At 39.2% G+C, this 18,985-nt stretch overlaps 1 protein-coding gene across 6 annotated transcripts; it reads right to left on the bottom strand.

Moving 5' to 3' along the window:
• Positions 1 to 832: 832 nt before the first annotated feature.
• On the bottom strand, positions 833 to 18,941 carry alg13 (ALG13 UDP-N-acetylglucosaminyltransferase subunit). Of its 6 annotated transcripts, none has more exons than XM_055179692.2 (24): positions 18,670 to 18,941; positions 18,381 to 18,464; positions 18,219 to 18,269; positions 18,083 to 18,129; positions 17,480 to 17,552; positions 14,986 to 15,067; positions 14,733 to 14,895; positions 14,587 to 14,656; positions 14,402 to 14,510; positions 13,993 to 14,057; positions 9,602 to 9,702; positions 9,408 to 9,523; positions 8,393 to 8,636; positions 8,134 to 8,247; positions 6,616 to 6,760; positions 6,375 to 6,519; positions 3,894 to 3,929; positions 3,732 to 3,790; positions 3,568 to 3,639; positions 3,253 to 3,436; positions 2,155 to 2,247; positions 2,034 to 2,074; positions 1,663 to 1,834; positions 833 to 1,538 (listed from the first exon to the last, which is right to left on the bottom strand). In XM_055179692.2, exons 1-24 carry the CDS (start codon positions 18,787 to 18,789, stop codon positions 1,255 to 1,257), a joined length of 2,670 nt encoding a protein of 889 aa, XP_055035667.2. In that variant the 5' UTR covers positions 18,790 to 18,941; the 3' UTR covers positions 833 to 1,254. The 6 variants fall into 6 exon arrangements, with proteins under 6 accessions (XP_055035667.2, XP_055035671.2, XP_055035672.2 ...); XM_055179696.2 differs by having other exon boundaries at positions 3,262 to 3,436; XM_055179697.2 differs by having other exon boundaries at positions 3,253 to 3,400.
• Between the last annotated feature and the right edge of the window lie 44 nt (positions 18,942 to 18,985).

Genomic DNA, 18,985 nt, shown 5'->3' with positions numbered 1-18,985 from the left:
AATTGTTCATTTTTTATTTTAACTAGTAATTTGATGCTATAGAAACGGGGCGTGTCGTTATGATTGGCATTGTTGAATTGGTTATGCATTTGGGAGGAAGTTTGATACCGCAGCTCTGCCTCTGGCTCCACGGACGATTCCTTCTGCGCACGCCCTTGCTCCAAACTGACGTTTTTACGTAAAATGGCAGCGCCCATGGTCGAACATTTTTGGCTTCAATTCATTACAATAAAAGGAAGCGACGTTGCGTTGTCCATCTTTTTTACAGTCTATGGTTTGAACATTCAGTTCAGTTACGTTTTTTCCCAGTAAAGTTAACATTACTGAGCCGTTTTAAACTACAAAATCAAACAAATGATCTTTAAAAATATGGTTTCATGTTGACTTCAAAGATCTGTTTGCACATGTGCTACTATTGTAAGTGCTATAATACGGTTGTAACACCACTAACAGTTTGCAAACTGTACAGATTCGTCCCCAAAGTTTTTTAAATAGCATTAAAGAGAGTTCTAGTTTTTGCAGGATATCACATTGCAAATAGCATGCAAGCAAAACTGAACCAGTGCAAAGTTCATGCACTGTAAAAATTATATTAAAATACAATTACTTTTGTTACTTTAACTTATAAAACAAGTTGAAATTGTTTAACTTAATTTGTTGTGTCAACTTATAAACTTAAAATAGCAGGTTGAACTTACTTTTTTACAGTGTGGATCTGACCAAAATGTTTCAGACGTTTTGCTTTCCATCCAAATACATCATAGTACTCAAAATCAATGGTGTCACTGCTTTTTGTAGGTTCAAATCTTTAAAATGGGTCTGAAAAACTTGCTGTGGTTTTATTTTTTATTTGTGCAGCTATAATAGGTGATTTTTTTTTACATAGAAAAAACAACAGACAATGGTTTCCTAAGGTTTGAACTCCTGGTGTGTCGCTAAACTGCTCCATACTGAAATCGTGCAAACATACATTTGTAAAAACAAATGTGAAGGGATTTCCAATTACATGTAGAATCGAGTGACCTTTTAAAATCCTCAAATAATGGGGAAAGTCCAACATTATGACATTAGAGTGAAATTGGGTTGATTCGGGAAAAGAGGTGCGGGGTGGTAAACGCATATCTGCCCTTTTCCTTTTCTGTTTTACGTAACGGGTAACACTGCAGGACCCTGAATAACCATTTTTCTGCGAAAACAATACTGAGGTAACTGAACAACACAAACTAGAACATTTTTAAAGCAGTAAAACGAGACTTAGACAAACTGTGAATGTGACAGATGGGTGGGGTGGGGCGGGGCAGTGATGTAATTTACGGGGGTGTGGGAAGAAGAAGGGCAGTAAGCGGAGTGGTGGACACGCGGGTGCTGGCCTGCGCCGGGTGTCCAGGGCGTGAGGTAGTGGTATGTTGTAGAGAGCACGGGTACGTATGGCTCATAGGTAGGGTGGAGGGGTGGCTGGCCGCACTGCTCCTGCACCATGGGGTAGAAGACCGTGCCGGGGATCACCTGGGGTGGGGGCTCCATCACCAGAGGGGTGCCTGGGGAGAGGAGCGTATGAGTGTACAGGACAGCAGACTGTTTTGACAAGCTCAAGGTGGATGTGCCAGTTAAAAGTGTGAAGGTTTTTGGTGCTATTGGTGAGGGTGAAGTTAAGGAGCTGACCGTTGCTGGATGCGTCTCCTTGAGGACACGTGCGGACCGGCTCGGGATACGCCTGGGGGACGGTGTGATCGGGAACTGTGCTCTGGTATGCCTGGTACTGAGCGTCTGTCCCTGGCTGTGGATACACCTGCTGCATGTGCACCACTGAGTTCCAGTAAGTCTGCTGATACCACTGCAGAACAGATAAATACAATCTTGTGTGTGTTACAAAGACATTTATTTAAGACAAAAATTGGCACAACATGGCACAATACCATGTTTCCATGGAGTAACTCTGTCTAAAAGTCATTTCAGTGTCTGTTTTAGGCATTACACAAATAACCATGGCTTTATTAATGGTGCCAGTCACCACATTACACAGATTCACTAACCTGAACCCCCAGGTTGTAATAGTATTGGAGCACTTTATAGTCTGTAAAGTGGAAAAGAATGACACGTTACAAACTTTTAGTATGCAACTACATAAATAGTAGGTAGTGGGTGACTTCTGACCTCTTGGAAGGTCACCACCATTAGGGTCATAAGAATAGGGTGGAGGTGGTGCCATGGCAACCGGCTCACCCAGTTCATTCATGAACCAAGGAACTGCAGGAGAAAATGACAGAAATTAATAGATTAAAGGAACAGTATGTAGGAAATTTATATCAATTAATCATAAAATGGCCCTAGATCATGTCACTAGATATTAAGAAATCATTTTCATTTCAAATACTTATATCACTGACAACGGTGGTCTGGCCAGAATATTGTCACTTAAAAAGTGGAGTTCCAGCCCTCAACTGATGTTTATGTTGTTATTTTGTGTATTGGCCACCAGTTGTGTGATTGCAGTACCAGTTTTAGCCACAATCCTACATACTGTTCCTTTAAACACGATACAATTCATTCTTTTAGGATTCTTTGCTGTTATCTTCCAAAAATCACGACATTTATCCATGATTGAAGTATTAAAGGTGCAGTGTGTAATTTTTAGGAGGACCTTTTGACAGAAATGCAAAATAATATACAAAACTATATTATCAGGGGTGTATAAAGACCTTTTTATAATGAACCGTTTTTAACTACATACAGAGAGGGTCCTCTTACGTGGAAGTCGCCATTTTGTGCCACCATATTTCTACAGAAGCCTTTAACGGACAAACTTTTTTTACTAAGTTGTCTCCGTCAATTACATGTTTTTACGATGGCGGCTACCATAGCTTCTCTATGCATTTTAAAAGCGAGGGATAAGCAGTGGACTGAGCCGTTGGTTGCAATTCGCAACCTCACCACTGAATGCCGCTAATATTTACACACTGCACCCTTAAATGCATGAAATGGACACACTGGTTGTTCCACTAACAATGTTTTGATAAACTCTCTAAAGGAAAATGTAAAAGTCAATAAATGCCAATGCTGAACCATCACCACAATATTTAGGTGTTGTGTCTGGGCACCGCTAATGCTGTTTTTAACACATTAGAATGTACTTGCTAGGCTGTTTTGGGTAGCAGCTTACAAGAAACCGAGCAACAGTGATAATGATGCTAATTAACTGTTCGAGTTGTTTGCACGACAAAGATTAGCTGTATGTTAATTTGTTTTGTATACCAGGCCTGCCTAGAACATTCTGGGGTGGTGGCTGTCCTGGAGTAAGGATGCCGTTGGGCTGCAGGGGATTGGGAGGCGTCTGGGAGCTCCCGGAGGAAGAAGGGGAGGAGTTGGAGGTGAAGATTGCAGCCGGGGCCGAGTTGATTGGCTGAGAGGAAGAGATGACTGATGACTTCACAACCACCTGAGACCATTGAATGATTGAATTGAACACATCCCATCAGTCTGTATAAAGTACTGACTCTGAAGAAGCTAAACAAAATAATGTAATGTTGAATGTCAAACTGCAGTGGAGTGATGTAGTAGACTGCATGCCTGTTGAGAGTAACTGTAGGTAGCAACACCCTCTTGTGGCGAACCAGCGCGAGAACCTCCTTCTTGAATGGTCTGCAAGATAAAACGAAACCTCAGTCTGACATTGTTATTACATGTCTGTAAAATTAATAAAATGAGAAAATAATGAAATAAATATTCAGTACCAAATTGGTAGTGGACTCTGCTGCAGCAGCATATACTGATGGGCTCTGAAATCCTGCTTCTGAAACAACATTATGCATTTTAATATTACAGTACACAAGACACTGTGACAAGTGTATATAATGCTGAAATATCTCTGACATGGCAGCAGCTGCTGAACTAACCTGCGGTAGCGTAGATGTACTCCTCAGAGTATTCACCTAAGCACAATAAATAAACAACCATCATTACTCATAAAAACACATGATATGTATCTTAAAACAGAGCGAGCGGTCTAAAAAGAAAACATTTTTGGGCATTGCATCCTGTGAAATTACAACATCATGACATAACACATCTGTTGAGAGATGATGTGTCTGAAATCACCTTCCGGACCCTCGTTCACCGTACATCAGGGCTATTCAACTTCTGAGGTGAAGTCAACTTCAACTTCTTCGAGGACCAGATTTTAAAATTGTAAATTTGGTGCGGGCCAAACTTTTACCCCTATTTTTGCCTTTTATATATTTTTTACTTCTATCATATTATATATATCCTCCTGAGACCCAGAAAAAGGTTTATGTAGCTGTAAAATATATAAATAATATAAATATAAAAATAATATTATTACACATGTTATTACTCATGTTGTTTTTGTTATTTTTTGTTGCAGGTCATATATTAAAGAACATGCATTTTCAAAAAAGACACATCCTTCTTGTACCCAGAATTTTGCCTTTTAATTACTGAAAACTCATATTTTATATTTTAAAAACAATTGCAGTTTAACATTGCAAGACACACTGACTAGTCCTGCCTTACATCATTTCATTTGTATAATCCACTTGAAGGAGTGAATAAAAATAGGTAACCAAATTCACACAGTGAGTGCATTTGCCATCTTCTGGCAAGACTGTGAATTACTATTAATGTAAAGCTGCTTTGGAACAATTAAACAATTGAGAAAAGAATTATATAACTAAAAATGAATTGAATAAAATCAGCACTATCATCACAAATGGTTGCGAAATCTGAATTGTTTCCCTGGAATTGGGCTACTTTAATACTATTGCTGCGGGCGGTTCTCATGCCTGCGGGTTTAAGAACCCTGCCAAAAACGCTGATTTTATCCCCAGAATGCTAGTTTTGAATAGCAATTGGGTGGATTTTGCTGTAAAAACATGGCAACCCAGCCCTCACAGAACAGTGTAAGTTAGTGTTGTAGTTCTCGAGACCGGTCTCGGTTTCAAGACCACTTTTTAAAGGTCTTGGAATCGACCGTTTTTTTACTCTGCCTCGTCTCGGTCTCAGACAAAGAGGACTCTGAATTTTATTTCAAGACCGGTCAAGACCACAACTAATGGCACATCACAAATTAATTTTTTATCATTAATTTCATGCAGTTTATTCAGGTTTGGCATATGATGTTGGCATTTTTAAGAATTGTTTAAGTTTCTCCCAATGACAGTTTTTTTTTATTTTTTTACTAAAAACACCTGCATTGTGTTAAGTGGATGGCAAGCCATGCAAAGACAATTCAGAATAAATGGTTAAGTTGATTTCAGCTCTTTAGTGTTTGTTCACTTTTATCTGCTTATAGACGAAGATAAATTCCCACATATCTGCAATGCCTTTGATTATTTTTATCAACTTGTCTGATGGCACGCACGCACACACAAACAAGAAGTGCCTAATCATATGCATATTACACATTTTATCATGTGTGTTTTAATGCAGTGACTTGCACTGGTCTTGACTCGGTCTCGGCCTGTCTTGGTCATGACTTGGTCTCGGTTTAGGTGGTCTTGACTACAACACTAGTGTAAGTATTTTAGTAGCCTAGATGTCAAACGTACATCACTTATACCCTTGTTTTCGCACAGCATCATGAGATTGAATGACTGCACTTAACTCTTTCCCCGCCATTGACGAGATATCTCGTCAATTAAGAGAAAACGCTTCCCCGCCAATGACGAGATTTTCCGTCTTTCCGCAATACAGGTGGCGCCCTTCCGCAACTTTTTAAACCCGGAAGTATTGCCCTATGGCAAGCTGCTGCATGTCCGTGTCTGTTTTAAAGATCGCTCTGAATGGGATCTCTATGAAAAGTCCGTCACAAACATGGATTTATCTCTGCTTTTTGCTCAAAATGTGGTGTTTTTGCAGAAACCTACCCATATTCAAAAGCTGATTACAAAAGAACTGCTCAAGGTAGGATGAAACGTTTTTTTTTTTTTGAAAGCAGAGGGTCTGTTCTTTCATTTGGTATGTTGTATGTTTATATATCTGAAGAAGAACATTTTCTGGAAGGCATTAAACTTTGGTGAAAATCATGAAAAACGCTGGCGCTGGCTGGCAACTTTTTTAAAAAATGCTGGCGGTGAAAGAGTTAATAATGGTTTCAGCTATACATTTCAGGCCCTACAAACGCTTGTTCCTTCAAATAGTACACTATGCAAGAGTAAGATTGTGGCTAAAAGGGGTACAGCTATATCCAGAATCTCGTGAAATCTCAGCGGATGAGCGCCATTTTTATTCTAATCCTACCCCCAAACCTAATTCTAAACCCAACATCGCACAAGATTTGGCCGTAGCTGTATCCCCTCTAGCCAGTACCCAAGGGTACAGGTTGATTTCGGACACGGGTCAGCGTGTTGGCAAGTTACCTTGGTCACCAGCAGTGCTTCTTTCATCAGGGTCCTCCTCTGATGATGTCATGGGCTGTTTGCCTGATGGAGGGATTGGACTGGGGACTCTGGGTACCCAGTAAGCAGTGGCTCCTGCAACCATGGCACTGGGGACAGCCTGACCCTTCAGACAAATCAAGAAAACACTGTATAGGGAGATGATTTCAAGAAAAAGCCCTGATCTTATCAATGGTTACTGAAGGAGGATTCAATGTCTTACTGGTATTGGTGTAAAGGCACTCTCATCAGTCTCCTCAATCTCATAGAAGGTGATGCTTCCCTCCATGTCCTGAGTTTCCTCTCCTGGCTCAGGAACACAGCTCAGACACTCTTTATTCAGAGAGTGCATCTGCCGTCGGCTCCTTCTACACATAACCATTTTTTGGTACTTTGTTTGCATAATGTACACAAAATAGCAAAATTATGCAACTGAAAAATTATGTACATGTGATACATCCTACTGAGAAAAAAAATTGATTTAATGCACAGAAGTACAGTGCATTTAAATGGGCAGAGTCAGATTAAGCCAAAACTAGGCTAGGGTTACTTCTGCATTGACATTTTTTTTCTTCCACACATACATTGCAAGTGTGCAATCCTGGATGCAGCCAGTCAATCTAGTGGACTTACAATGACAATGTTTGTTTGTGCCCATTGAGTTAATAAGACCGTAGGGTGTCCCATTGGTCATTTAAGGTTTGAAAAGGGTGCTTACGACCACCCCCTTTGCGATCGATATGCACCCTTGTTGCACTCTTTTCCCTAGACCGCACTTGTGCAAACTTCTTCCTGAAATTCAAAGCAGGGTTACAACACGAACGTACGCACTAGTAGGAAGACCGGAGTGTTTTAAATGCCTTAGGGACAATGTTGAAAGTCATAAAATGTTTTCCGTGTTGTTAACAAATTATAAAACAAAAGAGATCCAAAAGGAAATTTGTGCCAAAAAGTTTTTTGTCCAGATGTCAATTTTCATTTGCAGATATTTTTTGACTTATCGTTGGATCTACGCAACACCGATGTTTTTTGTATTAGCATTCGTCAGCTTGTGTACCAGCGCTACGCTTCCCCAGTATTCGTGTTGTTAACACAAATGGTTTGAGATGTCCTAACAGACGGTCTTAGCACACGACCCCTCCACATCTGCCATTTTAATGAATGGTTGAAACAAATGATCTGTCCAACACTAAACTCACAATACGACAAATCAATCACTCACAGCAGCACAAAAATTAAACGCAAGTATGCTAAACATCTAAAAAAAGTGTTTTAAAACATTTTGCCTAAATAATCCATAACATTTACAGTTTATTTATGACAATGTGTACACTGAAAAAAAGCTTTGTTGAGTCAACTTACATTTTTGAGTTAATTCAACTTAAAAATATAAGATGATTTAAAATTGTCAACCTAATATTTTTAAGTTGAATTAACTCAAAATTTTAAGGCAACCATGTAACTTACTTTTAGTTAAACCAACTTTTTTTAAGTGTAGTATATACAAGCATTTAGTTTATAATTAAGTAAGGCGTCGCTGTTAGCTAGCTGCTTATTTAATTCAACCGTATAAGGTAAAATAGTTAGTTTTGACTGTGTTAAAATAAGCAAGAGATGGAAATTGGTTCTGTCTACTGGAAATCCATGGAAAGACAAATTTTCAGTGTTTCATCTGAAGATTGATGGACACCTGAAATGCAAACGTAACATGTAAATTACAACATATTTGGAAACGTCCTACCGAGACCTGTATGAGTAGTTATCGAAACTCTGGTAGCAGCGCTTGCTTGGACCGGGATAATAGGCCATCTCTGGTCCGATAAAATGGTGTCTGTTTAGGAATCGGGCCGAACTTCTGACAAGAACAGATGTGGTATAACAAAATAAACAGAAAAGAAAATCGCATAAAAAGGTCATACAATAAGTAAAGGCAGTAATGCACATTTATACTTCATAGACCACAAAGAATAAAAGTTTCTATAAAGAAGTATGTGCCTAACCTGGGTGGTCCGTATCCTCGCGGTGGTCTGGGTGGCGGGTGTGGTCGGTAATGTTCATAGGCCAGACCTGCGGGAGGTGGAGCGGGACCATGCAATCCAGGAGAACGTATGGGATGAATGTTACCAGGGGCGGGCTGCAGGCGAGGGGGCAGGCCAGGCTGAGGACGGCTGTAGGACACTGCCATCAACATCTCTTTACCACGAGACTTCCTGAAGAACCGTCGTCGGCCACGCATCTCAGGATCTGCATTTTAAGGAGATGCTTTTTTGATCCACAATCATTAATAATCAAATATATAATTTTATACAACAGTTCTTTCTGGTTCTCGAATCTGATTGTCTGATAGCAGTGATATATTCTACTCATATTGTAACAATGATTTCGTATCATTTACATATTATTCCACCACTGATCATGAATGAGTGAGGAAGGCGTGAAGCACTTGAGCTGCATCACACACTCGCATATTAAGCTGCACAAATGCTTTACTAATCAATTGCACATTTAAATATTATACAAATATATTCTCACCTGAAATAATCTTAAAACTACATATTGTGACCCAGAAACAGTAATATTGATAAACGGCTATTAGTTATGCTTCAAGTGCATAGCGGAAAAAAGTAGTGACTCACAAAAAAGGGTTTTAAAAACACTTCAAACTGTTGTATAAAACAATATTGCTCTCGGAGGCGTGTGATATAGCTCTTATATCATCACGGCTGTGATTAGGCCAGAGGCACGATGCCGCAGGCCAAGTCACTAAAAACATACTTTAGGAGTTTAGCTACCAAGTAGAGGTTTCTAGTAAATCAATTTACAACCATGACATGAGCACAAAACAAGATAAAATCTTAAAACGCTGGTTTTAAGGGCATGGTTCATAATACTGCAGTATATCACACTCCTACGAGCGCTATTGCTTAAACACAAGATTCCTCTTTTACTTCCATTTTTTTTTACATGTATTTGTCATGAAATGTGTTTATTTTATGTTTTTATGCTTTGGCAGACCTAGTTCTCCAGCATACTGCTCTTGATGGTTGTAGGAGTTTCCTTTTCTGCTTGGTGTGATGTTCCAGGCTGGCACTGGATTCACTGGCTTCAGATTGGTCAAAGGAACAAGGTGCCTAGAGGAGAGAGAGAGAGGATGTTTTGAGAAGCTCAAACACACATCCATGTGCGAAATGTGAATGCACATGGCTCACTTTTCTCCAAGTTCCTCTATGAACACTGTCACAGCAGTGGTGTGGGTCCCAACCTCCTGTATGAAAGCATTGTAATACTTCCCTTTTGGATCCAAACGGACCTGAAAGGTAAAACGTATGTGAGCCTGTCTGTGAAATCCAGATTGGGAGCGTCAAAGATGCTCATTGATTTCAAGCTTTGACATGATTTTACTCAGTCAATATTAAAGGTTAAAAAGGATAAAGGTTATGTGTGACTTATGCTGACAAAATGAGTCCGAATGCGCAGTCAAATTTTGAGCTAGTGGCAAAAGAAAGTTTTTGGTCGAAATTGTGGTTTTCATAAAAATAAGTATGTTAAGCCCTTGTCTAGAGATCTCAATGCTCTAAATAGTCATTAAACATCTAAAATGATTTTTTAGTATGTTTTCTGGGAGGTGTACCAAATGCTGAATCTAACGGTACATTCACACGGGACGTAAGCGTTGATGCTTCCCATTCACTTTTAATAGGTGATGTTAGGGATGGGACGGTTAGAAAATTTCATATCATGATTATAGTGACCAAAGTTATCACGGTTATCAATATTATCATGGTTTTCTTAAATTGAGATGGAAATGTTCAAAAAGAACTGATACACACACTGAAAACATTAACAAGTTTTTTTTTTTTTAAATCAGCAAACAACAAATACAATTAGCAGCTATATGCACTTTTTAAAGCATAAACATTAAATCAGGGGTGTCCAGCCTTTTTTGTGTGGCAATCTACTTTTAAAATGATAAAGCTGACAAGACCTACCTGCTAAAAACATTTTATAACAAAACACTGTTACATTTTTTAATAACACTTTAAATGTGTGTTAGGAGGACTATCTCTACGTCAAATTTAGGGCTGTCACCATTACTCCATTCTTTTTGAGGAGTTAAAAAAATCCTTGAGTACATGCTGAGTCCTTGTAGCGGAATAGCGGAGATGCGGTTTTGATGAAATAAACTAGAAAATGACAACATTATCAGAAGCATCTTCTCTCGTTCGGTTGGTAGATTGATCGCGCGCACATACACCATACGTGTGGATCAACTCCTGCATGTATGTGCATCCAAATTTCGAAAGTTAGACGACTTGGCTGCAGCGGGCAGGCATAAGATTTATAAAAACACACTTGAGAAGAAATGCGCAACAACTCAAAAAGACTTCTAAGACCATAATGCCAATTTGGCGCTTTGTTTTCCGAAGCTCGTGGAGGCGTGGAGCAGCATACACAGTTATTAACTTATATGCGATCTACCGGCATTGCATTTGTGATTGACTGATTGTATTGGACACCCCTGCATTAAATGAACATTAACATGGAGCCCTGAGATGTATGAACCTGTTTTAATGAACAGTAGCTTAAATAAGGACTTCGAATGCACACATAAACAACGCATTAAAACACAGTGCACCTGTTACTGCCTTCCGCCACGCCTTCTCACGCAAAAACTAATGTTGCATGCGAGCGCCTGCGTCAAGCTGATTCTGGCTGGACAGGATTTACCGCGAGTTTTCAAAATCACGGTAATCAAACACGGTTGTAATGATAATTACATTTTAAACGATAATACTAACCGTCAGGGCATTTTATCATGGTTAATCGTGAAACCGGTAATCGTCCCATCCCTAGGTGATGTCATGCGTTACCGCGTTACTGAATTGTGGATCCGTCGGCGCCGCGCCACTGTCGTTGCTCGCGACAGAAGTTGAACATTTCTCAACTTTTCAATCAGATCGCCAAATAACATAGACAGAGCTAGCCAATTACGTCTATGGAAGAACGGAGCATGTGTAGCGGCCACTGTGATTGGCTGTTGGCCATGCTTCAGACAAGCCTTCCGTCAAGCGTTAAAGCTTTCGTCCCGTGTGAATGTACCGTAATACATACATAGTAAAGATGCGTGTTCATCCACATGCACGTCTGACATTTTAGTTTCGATTTTAAAGGTCCCATTTTTTGTGTTTTTGAAACATTGATTGTGTTTATAGTTGGCAATATAACATGTGTTCATGTTAGCTTAGCTTCCGACTGACGTATTCATGTGGGCGGAGTTTAGTCAAAAAACTGTTCTAGTGATATCATTAAAGCAGGAAATAGAGGGCTGTAGTCCAAACCGGCCGTGCGCTGTAGGCTTTGAAAGGCGAATTCTGTTTAAGAAAATATATCACCTGGCAGTGAACTTTGAGTTTTATCATTTTACAGGTATTATTTATGCTATTATAGCAACATCACACTAGCTAGAGTTTAAAAAAAATGGGATCAGAAGGAACGTGACCTTTAAAACATTCAGGAATTAGAAAATAAAGTGCAGGACTTGCTTGATTTTTAAATAGTTATTGAGAGAGATAAAGTTTGGGCCCTGATTGATGTTAAAAGATTTATTAAGAGTGATAAGAGATAAATACAACCTTCCTCGAGCTGACTGACAGATCTGAAGCATGCACAGACGTGCGAGTGCTCAACCCCGTTATATAGACATCTTCACAGAATGACAGTATTAAAAATATCTGGTTTGACAAGTCGTCACACAGGTAGGACTTATAATGTGTTATTTCCAGTGTTGGGCAAGTTACTTGGAAATATAAATTAGTTACTGATTACTTCTCCAAGAAAGTAATCCCGTTACTTCATTGATTACTTATTTTTAAAAGTAATTAGTTACTTTAGTCACTTTACTAAGTTACTTTCAGAAACATGATGCACGACCTGAATATGCTACAGTTTAAAGCAAGGAGGATTTTCTTTTTTGCCGGGTGGATCATCAAGACGGGTGGGTCCTCCTAGTTGTCAATCAGGAGTGTTGCGCAATTGCATTTTTTTTAAAAAGTGGAGAAGGCGGTTCTTTTCTAAAATTCGAGAAAATCCTCCGCTATACCTTTAAGGGAAAAACTTAAGGTGCTTTATGCAACCGGGCCAAGACCTTGCAGCCTAATTCTATTCTATGATGACGTCCTTTTTTGCTAACACTATATATAGCCTACTGTCTACAAACATTAATTATATTAATATTACTATACATCGTTTAAAAGGTCTCTGTTTTGAGATACAGATGCTCTAGCATGATAAATGTAGTATTTTGTTACAGAAGTCTAGATGACAACATGCAAAATATAAACGGAACTTCTTACCTTGGTGTTAATATAATGATCGCGAGTCGAATCCAGTCTGTTTCAGATGTGTGAATAACCCATAAAAACCTTCTAATAGAGTTCATCAAATGACCATTGTCGTCCATAAATGCGTATAATCCATGAAATATAGTTATATAGTCTGTTGTTTACATCAGATATCGCGTGAACGTGTATGAAATGGAGCCGCTGGGGGTTCAGGGTTTTTTCCAGTAAGTTTCATATTTGAGGTGCACGCGAGGGGAGTAGGATTTGTCCGAGGAGTCGGATTTCTGTACAACACTGGCTTGCTAGGTGTTTGCTCAGATTTGAGGTGGAAGTTTTCGCTGTAGATAAAAGTTTTCTCTCCATGCAGAGTGTAAAGCGGACGCGGATGTTTTGTCACCTTTAACAGGGTTAAACTCAAAGTAATGTCAATACTTCCAAGCATTAAACGCTGCATAGTCTTGTTCTCTTCCGCGTTCCATGTGGTCTCTTCATGTTCAACACTACACTGACTGACGGCGCGTTGCTCATACATCATTGTAACTTGACTCGCGTCACGACACGAGAGAGTCTCACGAAACAAAATCAAGGTTAAATAACGCAGTAACGCAGCCTGCTTACGGGGAAGTAACAGTAATCTAATTGCTGTTTTTGCAATTGTAATCCCTTACTTTACTCGTTACTTGAAAAAAGTAATTGGATTACAGTAACGCATTACTTCTAACGCGTTACTGTCCATCACTGGTTATGTCTAAAGTGAATGTTTGGTTAACTGTTGGGAAAAATATTGGATGCGTAACATTATATTAGATGCTTGAATTACAGTAGATCTTAAAGCGGTCTGTCTCAATGATAATCAAACAATAAAAGAAAAAATGTAAACGTATATTTTTCCTATTGTTTTTGACTTTGTATGTGCTGAACCTATTAGTTTTACAGTGATTTCAAGGAATGGATGCAGTGATTTTGCTTTTGAACCCTCAAAGACCTTCAACTCAATTTCTCTCAAAAATGACTTTGCTGACTTTATTAACTTCAAACACGTGTAACTTTGCTTATAATAATAATATAATAATAATAATAATCAATAATAATCTCATTCCAACTCATTTTGCCAGCACGGGTCATATATTTTCAGAGAATGTCACATATAGGTGTCAGACATAGGATTACTATTAAAAAGTAACTGAGGTCTGGCTTCTCCTCTCAGATTTGACAAGAGAAAAAGCATCATAATTTAAAATCTGATGAGGGTCTTTTACCTGACATTTATCTCCCAAAAAGTATTGCCGGCCAGCAAACACCATATAATCAGTCTTTTGTAGCTCTGTAACACAGGATTACCACAAAGCAAATGTCAATAATGTAAACACACAATGAATTTCCAAGCTCATCTGATGAGAAACAAATACGAAGGTGTTTATACTACTACGTGCAGGCATTAAAGCCTACAAAAGAGGTGTCTTAAAGGTATAGCTGGCCCCAAAATGACAAGTACCCCATAATTCATTACCCTCATGCCATCCTACAGTATACAGTAGCTGAACACATTTAGAGTTACATTAAATTACATCCTGACTCTTTCTTAGCCTTGTATGCCGTGTAATGGCTGAACTATTCCTAAACTAAGAACGAAGCTCTTAAAATTTGACTCGAGTAAACCAAGAGTACCTTTGCGACCATCTTGCCACACGTCAAACTCAACGTTACGGTACAGCTCAGGCTCTAAAGCTTTCAGCACCTTGTAGGGCAGAGCCAGTTTGCTCGACCCTTCTGCAACCTAAAGCAGACAGACCTGTCAATCAAATATTGATGAATTCCTATTGATGAATTATAATAATTATGCCTTCAGTCACCTTCTGGTCCTCAACACCAGCTTTGGCTTTGTCTTCCGAGCGGTTCTGTCCACTCGGCTCCCATTCCTCTCTGAAAACAAAGTTATTTAAAATATAAACCAACATTGGTCAAAGCGCACCAGAAAGCAGTGAAGGACATATGAGACCTCTGAGTGCGTTCATCTGGAGCGTCATAACCAGCGTCCTCACTGCACATAGAATGACTGTTCCTGTATCTCCGGCCCCCTCCTCTGAAGCCCTCCAGAGCCGCCTGAAGCTCGTCCTCCTCAACACCCAAAACACGAGTGTATAACAACTCGTACAAAAGAGCTGAAAAATACATAAGATACAACAAAATACAGTCCAACAACCCAATCGAGATCGAGTAAGACTGCATTGTACAAAGTATGTGTCACTCACCCTGACATACTGCAGCATCCACTGGATAATTCTTGGGATATACAATGTCATAGTGACCATTGTTTGAGCAACACAGCATAATCTGTGGGGTGCAATTCAGAATGTGAAAAGAGATCCAAAAACACTCAAATCGAGCTGCGCTAACTTGGATCATAAGGTTATGCACAAACTTTGATGCTAAACATTTTGCACAAACTGAAAAATGTGATATGCATATTTGCTTAAAGAGCACCTATTATGTTGCTCAAAACAACGCTATTTTGTGCATTTGGTGTAATATAATGTGCTAAAAATGGCACTTTTCCATTGCATAGTACCCCACGGTTCGGTTTAGTTTGGGTCAGCTTATTTTTTGGAGCTTTCCACTGGGTGCAGTACGTAGTGCCTGATACTTTTTTCGTACCACCTCGGTTGGGGTTTCAAGCGACCCGAACTGATACCAAACGTGACGCGAAAACACTGTAGATCACTGATTGGTATAAGAGAATCGTCACTACCAGCGTCATCGCTATAATGTAAAAGATTAACTTTACCTTCATGCTAGCTTGCACGGTCTCGAGCAAACATTATAATAATGTTCTAAAAAAATAATCCGTAAACACGGCGTCGTCTCAAGAAATATCTGCGCACACAGGTAAACACTGAAACCGACTGAAAGCAGTGTAGTATATATGCCGGACCAGTATGGGGCGCTGTAATTCTGCCACAGACATACACTATACACGGAGAAGAAGACTTTGAGCATGCGCATAACCAACGTAAGGTGTTGTCCATTATCGCTTGTTGGTCACCACAATTGCATAGAAGCAATAGATTTTGCTGTAATAAAGCTAGTAGGCTTAGTAGCTTCTGTAGCACGAACACAATCATGTAGTGCGCCGTTATTGTTGTTGCTGTTACGTGTGACGCTTCCGACATGTGATGTGATGACGTTTTCGCTTCACAAAATATACGTTTTGGCTGTACACACGAAACCGCAAGGGTGTCGATTTCAGATTTATCCACTTTAGGACCCGGTTCAAAAAATTGCGGTTTCAGTCTCCCAAAACGCCGGATCCGTGTGGATGAAACGCCAATACGATAAAAAATGTATACGGTGATACACGTCTCCGTGTGGACAGCCCCTGAGAAATAAGTAAATGTATGGGAATGAACAACAATGCTCTCACATGTATGATGTCACAGCAGTAGACAGCGCAAATATAACGACACGCCTATAATCCCTCCCACTGCAAAGTGTTACTTAACTCGATGGAAAAGCTAACCACGCCAAAGTGAGGTGAGCTGACCCGACCGGACCCAAAACAAACGTGGGGTACTTTGCAATGGAAAAGCGTCATAAGTGCACGCATTTTGAAAAGATAGGTATATATTAATTTGTCAATATATTCACAAGTTGAGGGAGGAACAGAGTAAAATATTGAAAAATGGTGGTGTTTTCCTTTAAATGTGTTTTATCTGATGCGTGAAAGCTTTGAACATGTTTTGGATTTTGAAAATCTTCTTATTCCTTAAACAGGTTTCACCTTGTTACTCAATTTAACTGTTGAGCCTTTACAATTTTTATGTGCATCGTTTAATGTGTGCAATTTTCGGTTCATAACCAAAATAAGCTATAATATAAACTAGCACAGTTTGCAAGTCGGGAACACAATGCTGCTTTCAGTTGCACACTCTCAGAAATAAAGGAAAAGAAGGTAAAACTGAGGCGGTAACTCTTTTTTACACTTTTGTACCTAAAAGGTGCATATTGGTACCTTAAAGGTACATATCAGGACCTTTTTAAAAGTTACTTTTTAAAGTTAGTTTTCTGAAAAAGCACTGTGAACTGGATTCTGCCAAATGTTATGGGGCAGTTCCCGGACAGGGAATAGACTAGTCCTGCACTGTCCTGCAGAGTTCAGCTCCAACCCCAATCAAACACACCTGAACCTGGCAATTAGGCATTTCAGGGCTACCTAAAAATCAGAGTCAGGCGTGTTGAAGCTGGGTTGAAACGAAAATATGCAGGAGGGTAGATCTCCAGGAACAGGGTTGGTCACCCATGTCCTAGACTAAAACTTAAAAACAACGTGCACTGACATATCTTAAAATACATCACTTTGCTTTGCATTAAAAAGCACACAATTAATGTTTTTAGTAAGGCATGTTTGTTAAAACTAGTTTTAATTTTTGTAATTATAATACGTCTTAATTTTTTAAGCTAATCCGTGTCTGGGAAACCACCCCTAAGGCCCGGTTTACAGACAAAGCTTAGCTTAAGCTAGCTCTAGGCCTTGCTTAAATTAAGACGTTTAAGCATTTTTTATAAACATACCTTAGAAAAAGATGTTACTGGTGTGCATCATGATACAAATCAATGGCACTGGCACATTTTGAGATCTGTCATCATTTTCAGTTGAGACGGCTCAAACATGTGTTTTAGTCTAGGACTAAGCCTTGTCTGTGAAACCAAAGGTAAAAACGCGAAATGCAGAGTTTACTCATTCCTCACCTTAAGCAAATTCTCTTCATCTGCAATCTCCATTGGCGGCTTACCTGGATACCTATAAATGACAAAGCACCGCCTGGCCCAAAAGACCAATCAGATAAGAAATGTGGGTTCAAACGTTCTACTTTACATTTGAAATCGCTCAGCAATATTTGATCGTATTATCCACCAAACAAAAACCAAGTTACCTTTAAAAAACTATACAACCTAAATCAGAATTTAATAGATTAAAGCATTATACTCAAACATACTTCATGGCCAAAAGCATGTGCACTTATTAATGGAAACCCACTACTAGCAGGTGCATAAATTTACCCATACAGCCATGCAATCTCTTTAGACAGGTTTGAAAAGTGAAACTTTGTGGTTTCGGCATGACATTGTGCCCTTGTGCACAAAGTTTGATCCATACAGAAATTATTTATGGAGTTCATGCTGTTAATACACAAGTGTCTGACTGATAATGCATGTATATAACTGTATTCACGGTCAAAAAACTACCAAAAATCTATATACAGTAAGCAAATACATGCTTGATATGACCCATTGCAAGTGTTTGCAATGCATTATTAGTCCAAACTGAAAAGATACTGGTGCAAAGCATACCTGTACAGTAAAGACAAAGCATTTATCTCCACTTGACCTGCAGTTTCCTACAAACGTAACATTTTACAGTATGTTACAATAAGTCTTGGATACCTAAGGAAAGGACTCACTGTCAAGGAAGAGCTTGAACACAAACCTTTGGATCCTCCAAACGCTCCAAATACTTCTCAAAGGAACCTTCAACAAACTATGAAACAGTAATACATGTAAAAAAAACTATTATAAATAAATTCTGACATGCGTCAATTAAATAGTACCTCATTTGGATGAAAACATATGTACATGTAAATATACTCACAGGCTCAAAGTTGCATCTGTTTGCCCTCATGTAGTTGACACACTCTTTTCGTATTCTTGGGTGGTAATTCTGAGAGTAATAAAGCTAAAAACAAAATAAAACAACAACAACAAATAAGCAGGATATTGCCAAAACAAGGTACAGCCCTGAACAGGTACATCATTGGAGAAATGTTACGTAGAGTAATGTCGTCTTATATAACTTAAAATACATACTGTATGCTTACACAACAAACATTTTCACACGTTATCCAACTAAACAAACAAACCGTTATTTTGAGGTGAGTTACCTGCTCAGAAACAGCTCGAAACAGACAGGACGCGTCTCTCGCCATCATCTTTCGGTAAAGACCGATGCTGGCAAGATACTCGTCCATGTTTACAAAATACTTCTTTAGTGCTTTCTGCATCTTAAAGAAATTGTGAATAAAAAACAACACATATGCCTATACAGCGCTTTCCGCCTGACAGCGAAAACCACAGCGAAGGTGGAAAGTTTCCTCTCGGCTTTCAGATGAAACAGGTGCTGCAAATGAAGACTGATTGAAGACTTTTGGCGCGACTTTACTTTTAAAAAAATGATGACGCTACATTCACTAACGGCGA

This window comes from Misgurnus anguillicaudatus, chromosome 9 (genome assembly GCF_027580225.2).
Source record: "Misgurnus anguillicaudatus chromosome 9, ASM2758022v2, whole genome shotgun sequence".
NCBI classification, from domain to species: Eukaryota; Metazoa; Chordata; class Actinopteri; order Cypriniformes; family Cobitidae; genus Misgurnus; species Misgurnus anguillicaudatus.
The sequence above is the reverse complement of the archived record's forward strand: the minus strand, read 5'-3'. Positions and strand labels throughout refer to the sequence as shown.